The 13,874-nt window shown below is 43.7% G+C and overlaps 1 protein-coding gene across 1 annotated transcript in view; it reads right to left on the bottom strand.

Moving 5' to 3' along the window:
- Myrfl (myelin regulatory factor like) overlaps nucleotides 1–13,874 on the bottom strand; it is a 106,045-nt gene that overhangs the window by 57,771 nt on the left and 34,400 nt on the right. Inside the window, exons 3-5 of the mRNA XM_040754837.1 lie at nucleotides 4,155–4,222; nucleotides 3,823–4,066; nucleotides 2,855–2,946 (exon numbers count right to left, since the gene is read on the bottom strand). Of these exons, the coding sequence (XP_040610771.1) occupies nucleotides 2,855–2,946; nucleotides 3,823–4,066; nucleotides 4,155–4,222 (404 nt within the window). The remainder of the gene's footprint in view (nucleotides 1–2,854; nucleotides 2,947–3,822; nucleotides 4,067–4,154; nucleotides 4,223–13,874) is intronic.

Genomic DNA, 13,874 nt, shown 5'->3' with positions numbered 1-13,874 from the left:
ATTCACTCTCTCTCTCTCTCTCTCTCTCTCTCTCTCTCTCTCTCTCTCTCTTCCTCCCTACTGCACTCCCTTCCTCCCTCCCTCTCTCCCAACATCTTTTTGCACCAATACAGCAGTTTTACATTTTGAGGTCAACAAATGGTGCCTTGGAAGCCTTGCCCAATGTGTACTGCTGGGAGAAGGTCACCAGTTACGATCGTTAGTCTTCAGTGTAGATCTGATGGGACTCAGAATCTCCATGGAAACACACCTCTGGAGGTGTCTATAAGAACATTTCTCCAAATACTCAACTGATCAGTGAAGACCCACCCTGTATGTGGGTGGCAGGATCCTATGGGAATTGCCATGACTAAGTAAAAGGGAAGAAAGAAAGGGGAAGAAGGTTGGGTACCAGGATTCATTTTGCTCTGCTTCCTGACCATGGACACAATACGACCACAGCCTTAGACTTTGTTGTCATGATTTCCCCACAGTGATGGAGTATAGCCTCAAACCATGAGCCAAAACAAACTGCTTTTGGCTTTCACTAAATTGCTTCTGTCAGGCATTTTGAAACAACATGAGAACAGAACTAACATATTAGCAAAGCCCTGTTGGTTGATGTAGAATATCTTTACTCAGTAAAAAATAAAATCTGCAATTCTGCCCCTGATGACAAGACCAGTGCAGGCTTCTCCCTCCTGCCAAGGGTTGTAAGGGTCCTTGGTCTCTGCAATGCCAAATCAAACAGCAGAAACGTATATCAAAACCGCTGACACTGTGGCATCTGGATTGGCTAAAACATATGTTTCTGTTTTGTTTTCTTTCCTTCCCTTTTTGTGCTGGAAATTGCTTGTTTTTCACTCTCAGTTATCTGGAACCAATTACCTTTAGCCAGTTTCCCAGTGACCTTTAAAGAATTTAAACAAGGGATTCAGGAGTTCCTGCCCACTGGGACGTTTCAGGTGCTCTTCAGAACATCCTTTGAAGAAGGTGAAAAACCAATGTCCACTCCAAGACAGTGGCAGAAACGCACCACAGGATGAAGCTTAACTTGGGAATGGCCAAGACTAACTGAGTGGCAATCTGGCCCTGTGAGGAAACTCTTAGATGATCTGAGTGGCTTGCTATGCACCACCCAGGCAACTGGGACATCCATAGGACAGTGGACAGATGTCCTTCAGCTGGCTGGAAATGTGATCAGTGTATATATTCTAGCTGTGGGGTAAATGTAGGTGTCCCTGAAGAAACTAGGGTAAGCTTGCATAGGAAGGCAGACAGAGTGTTCTACATCCAAAAGCATCCTGTGCATTGATGGTTGGGGAGAAAGGGCTAACTGCTAGTGCCCTTGGATCAATAAGAAAGAAAGCAAGGCAGGAGGAGGGTCAAGGCTCAGCTCATGAGACCTGGATGCCCAGAGCAATTCTCACATCAGCTCTCTCGGGGATGACCACATGTGGGACTGACTGAGGTGACGTCATTATCCACAGATGCAAACAATGAATTCACATACACATGTGCCTGTGCCACAGCTGAAGCCCATTGTTCTGGAAGGGTTCTCTCCCACCACGGGGTAATTTAAGTTAAAGGCAGTAACCCCAGCTGGTAGGAAGCAACAGGTACCTCTTTTCAGAGAATCTTTCATGAAAGTTTGGGGACAGGAATAGGAGTGGACCCTAGAGGAGATCTTGGGTCTCTTACAAACTGACTCCTGGAGACAGAATATGGATTTAAACACTGAATTTGGGGCACTGTTCACACTGCATCCACTTGAATGTTTACAGTAACAAGTAGAATTGGCCTGAATATTATCCCCTTTCCCAAAAATTCTAACGGTTCCCCTTCAGATTCCAAAAGACCAAGCTATTCCCAACTCAATCACTTTAAGCCCCAAATAAGTAGTAGGCTGACCACTCTATGAATCGGGTGTTTTTTTTCAAGTGTATGTGTGTGGCGTGCATGTGTACATACATATCCACATGTGTGCAGATGCATGCGTTGTATGCGTACATGTGGAGACCTGAGGTTGGTCCCCCATTGCTTTCCACCTCGCTCTCTGAGGCAGGGTCTCTCAGTTGAACCTAGAGCATGACCATGTGGATGTCCTGGCAGGCTTGCTCCCAGGATCAACTCCCTTCACATTGGGAGTACTGGAATTACAGGCTGGCTGCTACAACCACCTGGCCTTTTTGTGCCTTCTGGGGTTCTGAACGCAGGTCCTCACACTTGCAGTGTGCTTTAACCGCTGGGCCATCTCCCTGGCCTGACATGTTTTTAATGAAATACTTCTGAAATGATTTTACAAACTCTAAAGCTTTACTAGGAAGGATCCAGTTTGATGTGAGTGATAGGAAATGTCGACTCCCTCCACCGCACCCCAACGGCCCTCCATGAGCCTCTGTCTTCCCCGACCTGGGAGCTTGTAAGGAAGGCAGACTTGGATCCCAGCTCAGATTCACTGAGCCAAAGCCCTGAGTTAATACAATCACGTTACAAAGGATCGTGGACAAGGAAATGGGCAGCCAGTAGGCTCTTAGAGCTCTCATGGTACCACTTCCCCAGGCTTGAAGCCTGCATCCTCTGGGATGCTCCTGAGACAGAGAGACTAGCATTTTATCTGCACGGGAGAGACAGACAGCGCACCAGCTGTCCCTGGGGACACTGTGTGACTGACCCGCATGAAAGATACATCAAGGGGGTTGAATACAGTTCCAGACCCCATTGTCACTCTTCTACAGGAGGGAACAGAGCAGGGCCCATTGATGCTCCTCTATGGGAGCAGAATGGGTGGGTGGCTGAGAGGCCGGTCAGAAGCCTTGACACAACAGCAGAGGCTTTCACGCCTCGCCTTTGTCACAAAGCCACTCGTGCTCACTTGGACTGAAGGGATGGGTCCACGTGTGGCAGTCCCCAGACTCCTCATGCATCTGCTCCAGCTTTCTCTTCTTTGTCGGATGCAAGGAGGCTCTAAGGTCAAGAAACGGAAAGGTTGAATAGCACCATGACTTGTTACGTGAAAACAGAGTTTCCCAGCTCTTTGCTCTCTGGTTTCCTTGGTCTAATCCCAATTCTTTAAGGTTTTCTGGGTCCTACTCTTCTGAAATCTGACCTTCTTATATCCAACCAGTCTAAGATGCACCTGCCTGGAAGGTAAACCGGCCATGGTTTCAAAGCAGAGCGGACTCAGACTGAACATTCAGTGTACACTTTCCATCCGAGAATCTCTTCTCACCGCCACAGTCGCCAGTGGCCCTGGCTGTTCAGAGGAGGAGCAGAAGAGAGGAGCAAAGAAAAGAAAACTTGACTGACAGTTATTGAGAACCAACTCATTCTCAAACTGCCCTGGAGGCGGCATGAGAAAGCAGCATTTCGGAGAATGGCCGCACGTATCCCAGTACAGAGGCAGGCGGATCTCTCTGAGTTCCAGACCAGCTTGGTCTACGGAGCGAGTTCCAGGACAGGCTCCAAAGCTACAGAGAAATCCTGCCTTGAAAGAAAGGAAAGAAAAAAGGGAGAAAGGGAGAAAGGAAGAAAGAAAGAAAGAAAGAAAGAAAGAAAGAAAGAAAGAAAGAAAGAAAGAAGGAGAGAGAGAGGGAAGTACTTCGTCTCACCACCTGGACTTGTTCTACATATTCCTGACATTTTAATATTTTAATTTTTGTTGGATGAGGACCTTGAGTTAAGATTTCTAATGAAAACTGTCTAAACCAAGCACATCAGGGCCTCATAGTGTTCCGTGTGCGTCTCCACACTGCCACCTACTGGACAGGCTGCCGCCATCCCTCCTGGGCACTCCAGCTGTGGATGCTGAGATGGTTCATAATTAATTAACTTATCCTTTACCCAGGAAAGTGGCACAAAGGCTGCTGATGGTAAGGGCAACTCATGCCCAGATGGGAAGGTCCTGTTTGGTGGCGGGAGGTGGCGGGGTGCGTGGAGTCCAGGTAGCCGTTGTGAAAGCTGCTGTGGGTTTGGCCGGACGCGCTCTGTGATGGGTGCTCGGGCAGCAGTCCGGGTGAGGTGTTGGAATGGAGGAAGGTGGTGGGGATCCTTGCTGCTGTGGGCCTCGGGGTCCCGCAGCACGCGCCTGCAGGGAAGACAGGAGAACAGGTGCCTCTCATTCGCACGGCCCAGGCTTGAGTCAACCGTGCAAGATGCTATGTGGATGGACTCACCTTTGACCTGTGGAGGAGAACGAGGGTCCGATGCAGAGTAGGGCGGGGTGTCAGGGAGCTGCCGCTGCCTGGGGGTTAGAAATACTGCTTTTTGGTTTGCTCTCTTTCATCCTATTTTAGTCACCAACAGGAGGCAACCCTCAGTGTGCAGCACCACGGCGGGGGGGAGACAGGGAGGGAAGCTGGGCTGAACTTTGGGTCCCAGCTCTTCTCTTCACCTCTCCAGGCCTCCGCCCCCACCCCCAACACAACACAAAATGGCAATCATTAGCACACCCTCTTGGCAGTATTATGAGAATTGGGGAATTGTCCATGGAGCCTGTACTGTAATGCTCCGAACTCAGTGTTCAATAGAGTGTAAAATTCTGTCACTGAAGTGCTGGTGGTCTTCCATCCATGGAAGGGTAGGGCACCCCCAGCTTCTGAAGGTACTCAAGTGGTCCACAAAAGGAATAAGATTCCAGTAGGATGCAAAGGTGAGAAGAAGAGTTTGTTTTCATCTTTCACTGTTGGGGTGTGGAGAATGAGGAAAATAAGCAGAGAGGGGAGGGGGAAAGGAGAAGCAGCCGGGTTAGTTATAACGACACACGTGTGAAATGCCGTGATGATGGCCATCACTTTGTATGCTAATCCTAAAAAGCAGTATTTTAAATACGAAAGTTCTTCGAAAATTTTATCCTCAAACTGGCTCTTTAAAACTTATTCTTGCTCTATTAATAAGGGGAGAGAGAAGATTTATCTTGGTCAGCGTAAAGGACTATAGAGGCATAAGTACTGAAAGGTTAGAGTCCCTGGACATAGGCCACAGCAGACTGCATCAGTGACACGGTGGCCCATGAGTCAGGATGGCAGACAGAATTAGCAGACACTGCCTAGATACGGAGAGCAGGCAATCAGGACTCAGCACCGAGAAGTCCATCAAACAAAGCTTCTAAACAAAGCTCAGGACACTAAAGCCACCTGAAGTTTCAGTCCAGAAGTGAGGAGCTGGAAATGGAACTGGATGGAGGTATGAGGAAAAACTGTACCCTAGGGCCAGCCCCCCCAGTCACCACTCCAAAGTTTAAAAGTTGTTTTCTGAGGAAACAGAGCCAGAGAGACTGCGGTACAGGGTGACTGCCACAGTCAAGATTGCTGGGACCAACACTGGAGGATGCATTGCAGACTAGATTCTGAGGCTGAGGGCACACGTTGGCCTGGAGAGCTTGCTAACATATGGCTGGCACTGGATTCTAGCCCCTCCAAAAGAAAAGAAAATGTAAACATGGAACTGTAAGACCCTTCCTCAGCTCTGCTGTGCACACGACTAGGCACGGTTAACACAAGGAAGAAACTGGAATACTGTTCCCAAGGAACCCTGAATGTGATTGTGGATAAGGAAGGGGTGCAATCTTTTAATAATTTGTGATGAGAAAAATTTCATTTCTGTGTATGTATGTAAGAGTGCATGTATGTGTGAATATGTGTATGTATGTGCAAATACATGAGTGCATATGTGAATGTGTTATATGTATGTATGAATGTATATGTATATATGAGTGCATGTATGTGTCTATATATGTATATATGTATGTATGCATGTGTGTATGTATGAGTGAATTATGTGTGAGTGTATGTGTATATGAGTGCATGCATGTATGTGTGTATATATGTATGTATGTATGTGTGTGTATGTGTGTGTGTTTGTGTATGTGCATAGACCTGAAGAAGGTGTCAGATTCCTTGGAGCTAGAGGTACAGGTAGTTGTGAGCTGCCAGATGTAGATGCTGGGAATGGAACTTGTGCCCTCAGGTGGCCCCTGAGCCATCTCTCCTGCCCTCTCCCCCATTTTAGTCATTTTAATTGGAAATCAATAACCCTCCCTATCTGATCACTCTGCAGTGGAGTCCACCCTTTGAACATGACGGCTTGCACACAGAATTTACACAGAACAAAGAAACAGCACATACTGCCACAAAGTCTGTGGCATTAAAGCCAGAGCAGCCAACCAAATAAAAACCACGAGAGTCACCAGCAGCTCTCCTGCCTCTGAAATGAATGACAAGTTCCTGCCAGACCGGGTCCTCCAGCCACTGGGAACTTTAAGTTGTGGGAGGACATATCTACCCAGAGATGCTGGAAAGTGAACGAAAGCCACGGATTCCAGAGCGACAGCAAGACTTAGAGGAAGATAATGGCAGGCAGTGATGTCAGCTTACAGTTCTTCACTGACCAAAGATGAAACACAAAGCAACTAAAACTCAACCACAAACTCAGTCTTTCAGGTCTGCAGCACCAGAATGGGAGCTTGGAACAAACAAGGCTGCTGAAAACTTAATGGGGGGTCTTGGAAAAAAGAGGGGGTACACAGAGCAACTATCCACATCTCTTGTTGACCACTATGCTGTTGCTTTGTGTGGTGGGGAACTAAAATTTGAAACAGTTCTCAAGAGAGTGTCTACAATCAGTGTCTGAGCAGGATAACTGTCAAAACAAAAGTTATTCACTGTTCAGAGAAATGTATGAACACTGCACCCACCCAGCGACTGCAATGTGAGTTAGTGGTTTCGACAGATTTTAAGTCTTCCATGTCTTTCTCCCAAATTCAACATAGCCACACATTTATCTTACTACATAGTATGTCAGCCCAAGTTGAGTGCATTGTGTGTGTTTAGAAAAACATCACAGTGCTTTCCGGAAAACTTAAAGGTAGAATTCATGAGCACTACCTTCAAAATGAGACAAAAGGTTAAGAACAAAAACAGTGGTGATAGGAGAAGCTGTCTGGGGTTCATCCGCAGGTGACAGAGTGGGACACTGCATCTTCCTCTGGTCCACGCATGTGCATGCACACAAAAATGAGTAAATCAAAATCTGTGCATGACAATGTATATGACAGTATTCTTAACATCAAGAATTGTAACTAATCCAAACGTCTTTGAGCTTAGGAGTGGCTAAACAATGGTGTAAACATTTAGAGGAGTTTTTCCCAGACATAAAGCTATGAACTAATGCACAAAGGCATTCTAACTGGGAGACAACAGACTCAGAGAGTGCCATACAGCTTCAGCTGTTTGACATCCTGGAAAACTGGAACTTAGAGACAGAAGAGAAATCAGTGGTTACCAGTGGCTAGGGGACCTGTTCTGTATTATAACTATAGTAGTGGCCTATGAGATTATCATAACGCAGAACTATATCCAAAGAGTCTGGGATCTGAAGAGATGGCTCCATGGTAAAGAACATTTTACTGCTCCTCCAGAATTCAGTCCCATTGGCCACCTTGTGTGGTTCACAACCCACCTAGGGGACCCAATGTCTTCTCTGACATCTGAGGGTACCTACACACACATGGCATGTACTCACCCAAACACACACACACACACACACACACACACACACACACACACACACACACGAAAAGTTTTTGAGTGCATTGAGTTTGTTGTATAAAAGTTAAAAATAAAAGAAATCTGGAACTGGGTGTGATAGCGCACACCTTTAATCCCAACACTCAGGAGGCAGAAGAAGGTGGATCTCTGTAAATTCAAGGTCAGCCTGCTCTACATAGTGAGTTCCCGGACAGCTAGGGCTGTTACACAAAAAAGCCCTCTCTTGAAAAACCAAAAACCATTAAAAAAAAACAGTCCTCCTGTGCCCTGAGCAGAATGACCGGAGACCTGAGGACTGTGCACAACAGATCCAGATCCCAGCCGGATGGGATTCAGCCTGCCCTGAGACTGCCATCTTCCAAGTTCCAGCCTCCACCTATGGGACAGGCGAGGTGAGGGTCCAGCCTAGCCAGAGTTTGCTAAGGTCCCGATACTAGGACAGCCTCCATCCATGAAAGAGGAAAGCCACCGTGGTCACATACCCACCAGGGGAGGAAGAGACTTCTTCTGCACCCACAGGAAGAAATGATAGGAAGGAGACAATACAAAAACACACCCACCAACATAAAAACCAATATGACACCGCCAGAAACTAGAGAATCTACACCCGCAAGACCTGAACAGTCCATTGCGGAAGAAGCAGATGAGGAAGACCTTAAAAACAACTTCATGAAAATGATAGAAGCCCTCAAGAAGATATGAGAAAATCCTTAAAGACATGGAAGAAAAACAAACCAAAAAATACAAGAAACAGAGGAAAAAACAATCCAAAAAAATCAAGAAATGGAAGAAAAGACAAACCAAAAACTTCAACAAATGCAAAACAGAGAGGAAAAGATGAAGCAAAAATTACAAGAAACAATTCAAAAAGTACAATGGTTGAAAGCTGAAATAGAGACAATAAAAAAAACACAGTCTGAAGGAATGCTAGAAATAGAAAAGCTGGGCAAATGGTCAGGTACTACAGATGCAAGCATAGCCAACAGAATACAAGAGATGGAAGATAGAATCTAAGGTGTTGAAGATACACTAGGGGAAATAGATTCATCAACCAAAGAAAATCTTAAATCCAACAAATAGCTAATACAAAATATCCAGGAAATGTGGGACACCGTGAAAAGACCAAACCTAAGAATCATAGGTATAGAAGAAGATAAATCCACCTCAAAGGGGCAGAAAACATATTCAACAACATCATAGAAGAAAACTTTCCCAATTTAAAGAAAGACATGCCAATGGAAGTACAAAAAAGCCTACAGAACACCAAATAGAGTGGACCACAAAAGGAAATCCCCTCGCCACATAATAATCAAGACCCCAAATATACAGAATAAAGAAAGAATATTAAGAGCAGCAAAGGAAAAAGGCCAAGTAACATACATAGGCAAACCTATCAGAATTACAACTAACTCCTCCATGGAAACTCTGAAAGCCAGAAGGTCTTGGATAGATATTCTACCAACACTAAGAGACCATGGATGCCAGCCCAGACTGCTATACCCAGCAAAGCTTTCAATCACTATACATTGAGAAAACAAGATATTCCATGACAAAACCAGATTTAAACAATACATATCCACTAACCCAGCCCTATAGAAAGTTCTGGAAGGAAAACCCCAACCCAAGGGAGTTAACTACAACCAGAAAAACATAGACAATAGATAATCCCACCTTACCAACAGCCAAAAGAAAAGATGTGGAAATCCACATATAATTCCACCACCATCAACTATTCCAAAACAAACAAGAATGAGCAATCAATGGTCATTAATATCACTCAATATTAATGGGTCTTAACTCACCCATAAAGAGACACAGGCTAACAGACTGGATTCAAAGACAGAACCCATCCTTCTGCTGCATACAAGAAACATACCTCAGCCTCAAATACAGACATTACCTCAGAGTTAAGGGTTGGGAAAAGATTTTCCAATCATATGGACCCAAGAAACAAGTGGGGTAGCAATCCTAATATCTAACAAATTAGATTTTAAAATAAAATCAATCAAAAGAAATGAAGGAGGGCACTTCATACTCATCACAGGAGAAATCCACCAAGATGAAGTTTCAATTCTGAACATCTATGCCCCAAATACAAAGGCATCCACATTCATAAAAGAAACATTACTAAAACTCAAATCACATATAAAGCCCCACACACTTACAGTGGGAGACTTCAACACCCCACTCTCACCTCTAGACAGGACTACCAGACAGAAACTTAACAAAGAAGCAAAGGAACTAATAGAACTTAAGACCCAATTTGGATTAACAGACATCTATAGAACATTCCATCCAAACAAAAAAGAATATACCTTCTTCTCAGCGCCACATGGAACCTACTAAAAAATCAACCACATACTTGGCAACATATCAAATCTCAACAGGTATAAAAAATTGGAATAACTCCATGCACCTTATCAGACCACCATGCATTAAAATTAGAATTCCACAACAACATAAATTGCAGAAACCCTACAAACTCATGGAAGTTGAATAATGTACAATTGCACCATTCCTGGGTCAATGAAGAAATAAAAAAAGAAATTAAAGACTTCCTAGAATTCAATGAAAATGAGGACACAACATACCCAAACTTATGGGACACTTTGAAAGCAGTCCTACGAGGAAAGTTCATAGCACTAAGTGCCCACAAGAAGAAACTGGAGAATAGTTACACTAGACAATTAACAGCACAACTGAAAGCTCAAGAACACAAAGAAGCAAATTCACCCAGGAGGAGTAGACGCCAGGAAATAATCAAATGGAGGGCTGAAATCAATAAAGCAGAGACTAGGGAAACAATACAAAAAAATCAATGTAACGAAGACTTGGTTCTTTGAGAAAATCAACAAGATAGACAAACCTTTATCCAAACTCACCAAACAGCAGAATGTGAACATGCAAATTAACAAATCAGAAATGAAAAGGGGGACATAACAATGGACACTGAGGAAATCCAGAGAATCATCAGGTCATACTTTGAAAACCTGTACTCTACACAATTTGAAAATCTAAAGGAAATGGATAATTTTCTGGGTAGGTATCACTTGCCAAAATTAAATCAAGAACAGATAAGCAATTTAAATAGACCTATAACCCCTAAGGAAATAGAAGCAGTCATCAAAAGTCTCCCAACCAAAAAAGGCCCAGGGCCAGATGGCCTCAGTGCAGAATTCTACTAGAAATTGAAAGAGCAGCTTATACCAATTCTTCTCAAAGTATTCCACACAATAGAAGCAGAAGGGTCTTTGCCAAACTCTTTCTATGAGGCTTCAATAATCTTGATACCCAAGCCACACAAAGACACAACTAAGAAAGAGAACTTCAGGCCAATATCCCTCATGAACATTGATGCAAAAATACTCAATAAAATACTGGCAAATCGGGTCCAAGAACACATCAGAAAACTCATCCACCATGATCAAGTAGGCTTCATCCCAGGCATGCAGGGTTGGTTCAACATATGAAAATCCATCAATGTAATCAACCATATAAACAAGCTAAGAAACAAAAATCACATGATCATCTCACTGGATGCTGAAAAAGCCTTTGAGAAAATCCAACACCTCTTCATGATAAAGGTCTTGGAGAGATCTGGGATAACAGGAACTTACCTCAACATAATAAAGCTATTTACAGCAAACCAACAGCCAACATCAAACTAAATGGACAGAAACTCAACGCAATTCCTCTAATACCAGGAACAAGACAAGGCTGTCCACTCTCTCCATACCTCTTCAATATTGTACTTGAAATTCTAGCTAGAGCAATACGACAACAAAAGGAGATCAAGGGGATACAAATTGGAAAGGAAGAGGTCAAACTTTCACTATTTGCAGATGATATGATAGTTTACGTAAGTGGCACAAAAAACTCTACCAGGGAACTCCTGCAGCTGATGAATACTTTCAGCATAGTGGCAGGATACAAGATCAACTCTAGAAAAGCAGTAGCCCTACTATATACAGACGATAAAAGGGCTGAGAAAGAAATCAGAGAAACATCACCCTTTATAATAGCCGCAAACAACATAAAATACCTTGGGGTAATGCTAACCAAACAAGTGAAAGACCTGTATGGCAAGAATGTTGAGTCTTTCAAGAAAGAAATTAAAGAAGACACCAGAAGGTGGAAAGATATACCATGATCTTGGATAGTAGGATCAACATAGTAAAAATGGCAATCTTACCAAAAGCAATATACAGGTTTAATATAACCCCATTAAAATCCCAGCACAATTCTTCACAGACCTTGAAAGACCAATAACCAACTTTGTATGGAAAAACAAAAGACCCAGGATAGCCAAAACAAACGTATCCAATAAAGCAACATCTGGAGGCATCACCATCATTGACTTCAAGCTCTATTATAGAGCTATTGTCCTGAAAACAGCTTGATATTGGCACAAAAATAGACAGATTGACAAATGGAATCAAACTGAAAACCCTGATATTAACCCATACATGTATGAACATCTGATCTTCAACAAAGAAGCTAAAAATATAAAATGGAAAAAAAGAAAGCATCTTCAACAAATGGTGCTGGCATAGCTGGATGCTGGCATGTACAAGAATAAGGATAGATTCATGTCTATTGCCATGCACAAAACTTAAGTCCAAATGGATCAAAGACCAACCACACTGAACCTCTTAGAAGAGAAAGTGGGAGGAACCCTTGAACAAATTGGTACAGGAGACTGCTTCCTGAACATAACTCCAGTAGCACAGACACTGAGATCAACAATTAATACATGGGACCTCCTGAAACTGAGAAGCTTCTGTAAGGCAAAGGACACAGTCAGCAAGACAAAAAGGCAACCCCACAGGTTGGGAAAAGATATTCACTAAGCCCACATCTGACAGAGGCCTGATCTCCAAAATTTACAAAGAACTCAAGAAGTAAGTCTCCAAAACACCAAAGGATGCAATTAAAAAGTGGAGGACTGAACTAAAGAGGGAAGTTTCAGTAGAGGAGACTAAAACGGCTGAGAGACACTTGAGAAAGTGCTCAACATCCCTAGCCATCAGGGAAATGCAAATCAAAAAAACTCTGAGATACCATCTCACTCCTGTCAGAATGGCTAAAATCAAAAACACCAATGACAGTTTTTGCTGGAAAGGATGTGGAGAAAGGGGAACACTCCTACACTGCTGGTTGGAGTGCCAACTGGTTCAGCCACTTTGGAAATCAGTATGGAGATTCCTCAGAAAATGGGAATCAGCCTACCACAAGGCCCAGCAATTCCACTCTTAGGCATATACACAAAAGATGCACATTCATACAACAAGGATGTCTGCTTCACTATGTTCATAGCAGCATTATTTGTAATAGCCACAACCTGGAAACAACCTAAATGCCCCTCAACTTAAGAGTGGATAGAGAAAATGTGGTACATTTACACAATGGAGTACTATTCAATGGAAAAAACAAAACAATGGAATCTTGAAATTTGCAGTCAAATGGATGGCACTAGAAGAAATCATACTGAATGAGGTAACCCAGTCACAAAAAGAGAAACATGGCATATACTCACTCATTTATGGATTTTAGACACAAATCAGGGGAGTGCCAGAGAGTCTAGGAAACAGAACCTTCATCCAGCGACTGATGAAAGCAGAGGCAGATACCCACAGACAAACACTGAACTGAACTCCAGGAATCCAGTGTCAGAAAGAGAGAACTGATGGGCAAAGGAGTTAAGACTGGGCTAGTTTAACCCACAGAAACACTTGACCTGAACAAGGGGGAGCCTTTAGACTCCAGATTGATGGCTGTGTGGAAAGCATGGGACTGATCCAGACCCCCTGAATATGGGTGTCAGTGAGGAGGCCTAGGTACTCTATGGGGCCTTGGGTAGTATTTATCCCTGGAGTACAAATAGACTTTGAGTGCCCATGCCACAATGTGGGAGCTTCTCTCAGCCGTGACTCTTGGGGGAGGGCCCTGCCCTGGATGAAATGACAGTTACTAGAGATCCACCATGGAGGGCCTCAGCCTCCCTGGGGATCAGAGTGGAGATTGGGTGGGGGACTGGGGGACCTGGTGGGGAGGGCGAGGGAGGAGGGGAGAGAGAGGGAGCTAATAAAAAATAATAATAATTTTTTAAAATTTTTAAAAAGAATTGAAAAAATAAATAACAAAGAAATCTGGACTAGCTAGATCAATGTCAGAAAAACAAGCAAACATCATGGATATAAATTTCTTTTAAAAAGTTTTTAAAAAGCCGGGCGTTGGTGGTGCACGCCTTTAATCCCAGCATTCAGGAGGCAGAGGCAGGTGGATCACTGTGAGTTTGAGGCCAGCCTGGTCTACAGAGTGAGTTCCAGGACAGCTTCCAAAACAATA

Source organism: Mesocricetus auratus, unplaced genomic scaffold (assembly GCF_017639785.1).
Source record: "Mesocricetus auratus isolate SY011 unplaced genomic scaffold, BCM_Maur_2.0 Super-Scaffold_100011, whole genome shotgun sequence".
In the NCBI taxonomy this organism is placed as follows: Eukaryota; Metazoa; Chordata; class Mammalia; order Rodentia; family Cricetidae; genus Mesocricetus; species Mesocricetus auratus.
Note: the sequence above shows the minus strand (reverse complement) of the source record. Positions and strands in the feature narration are given on the sequence as shown.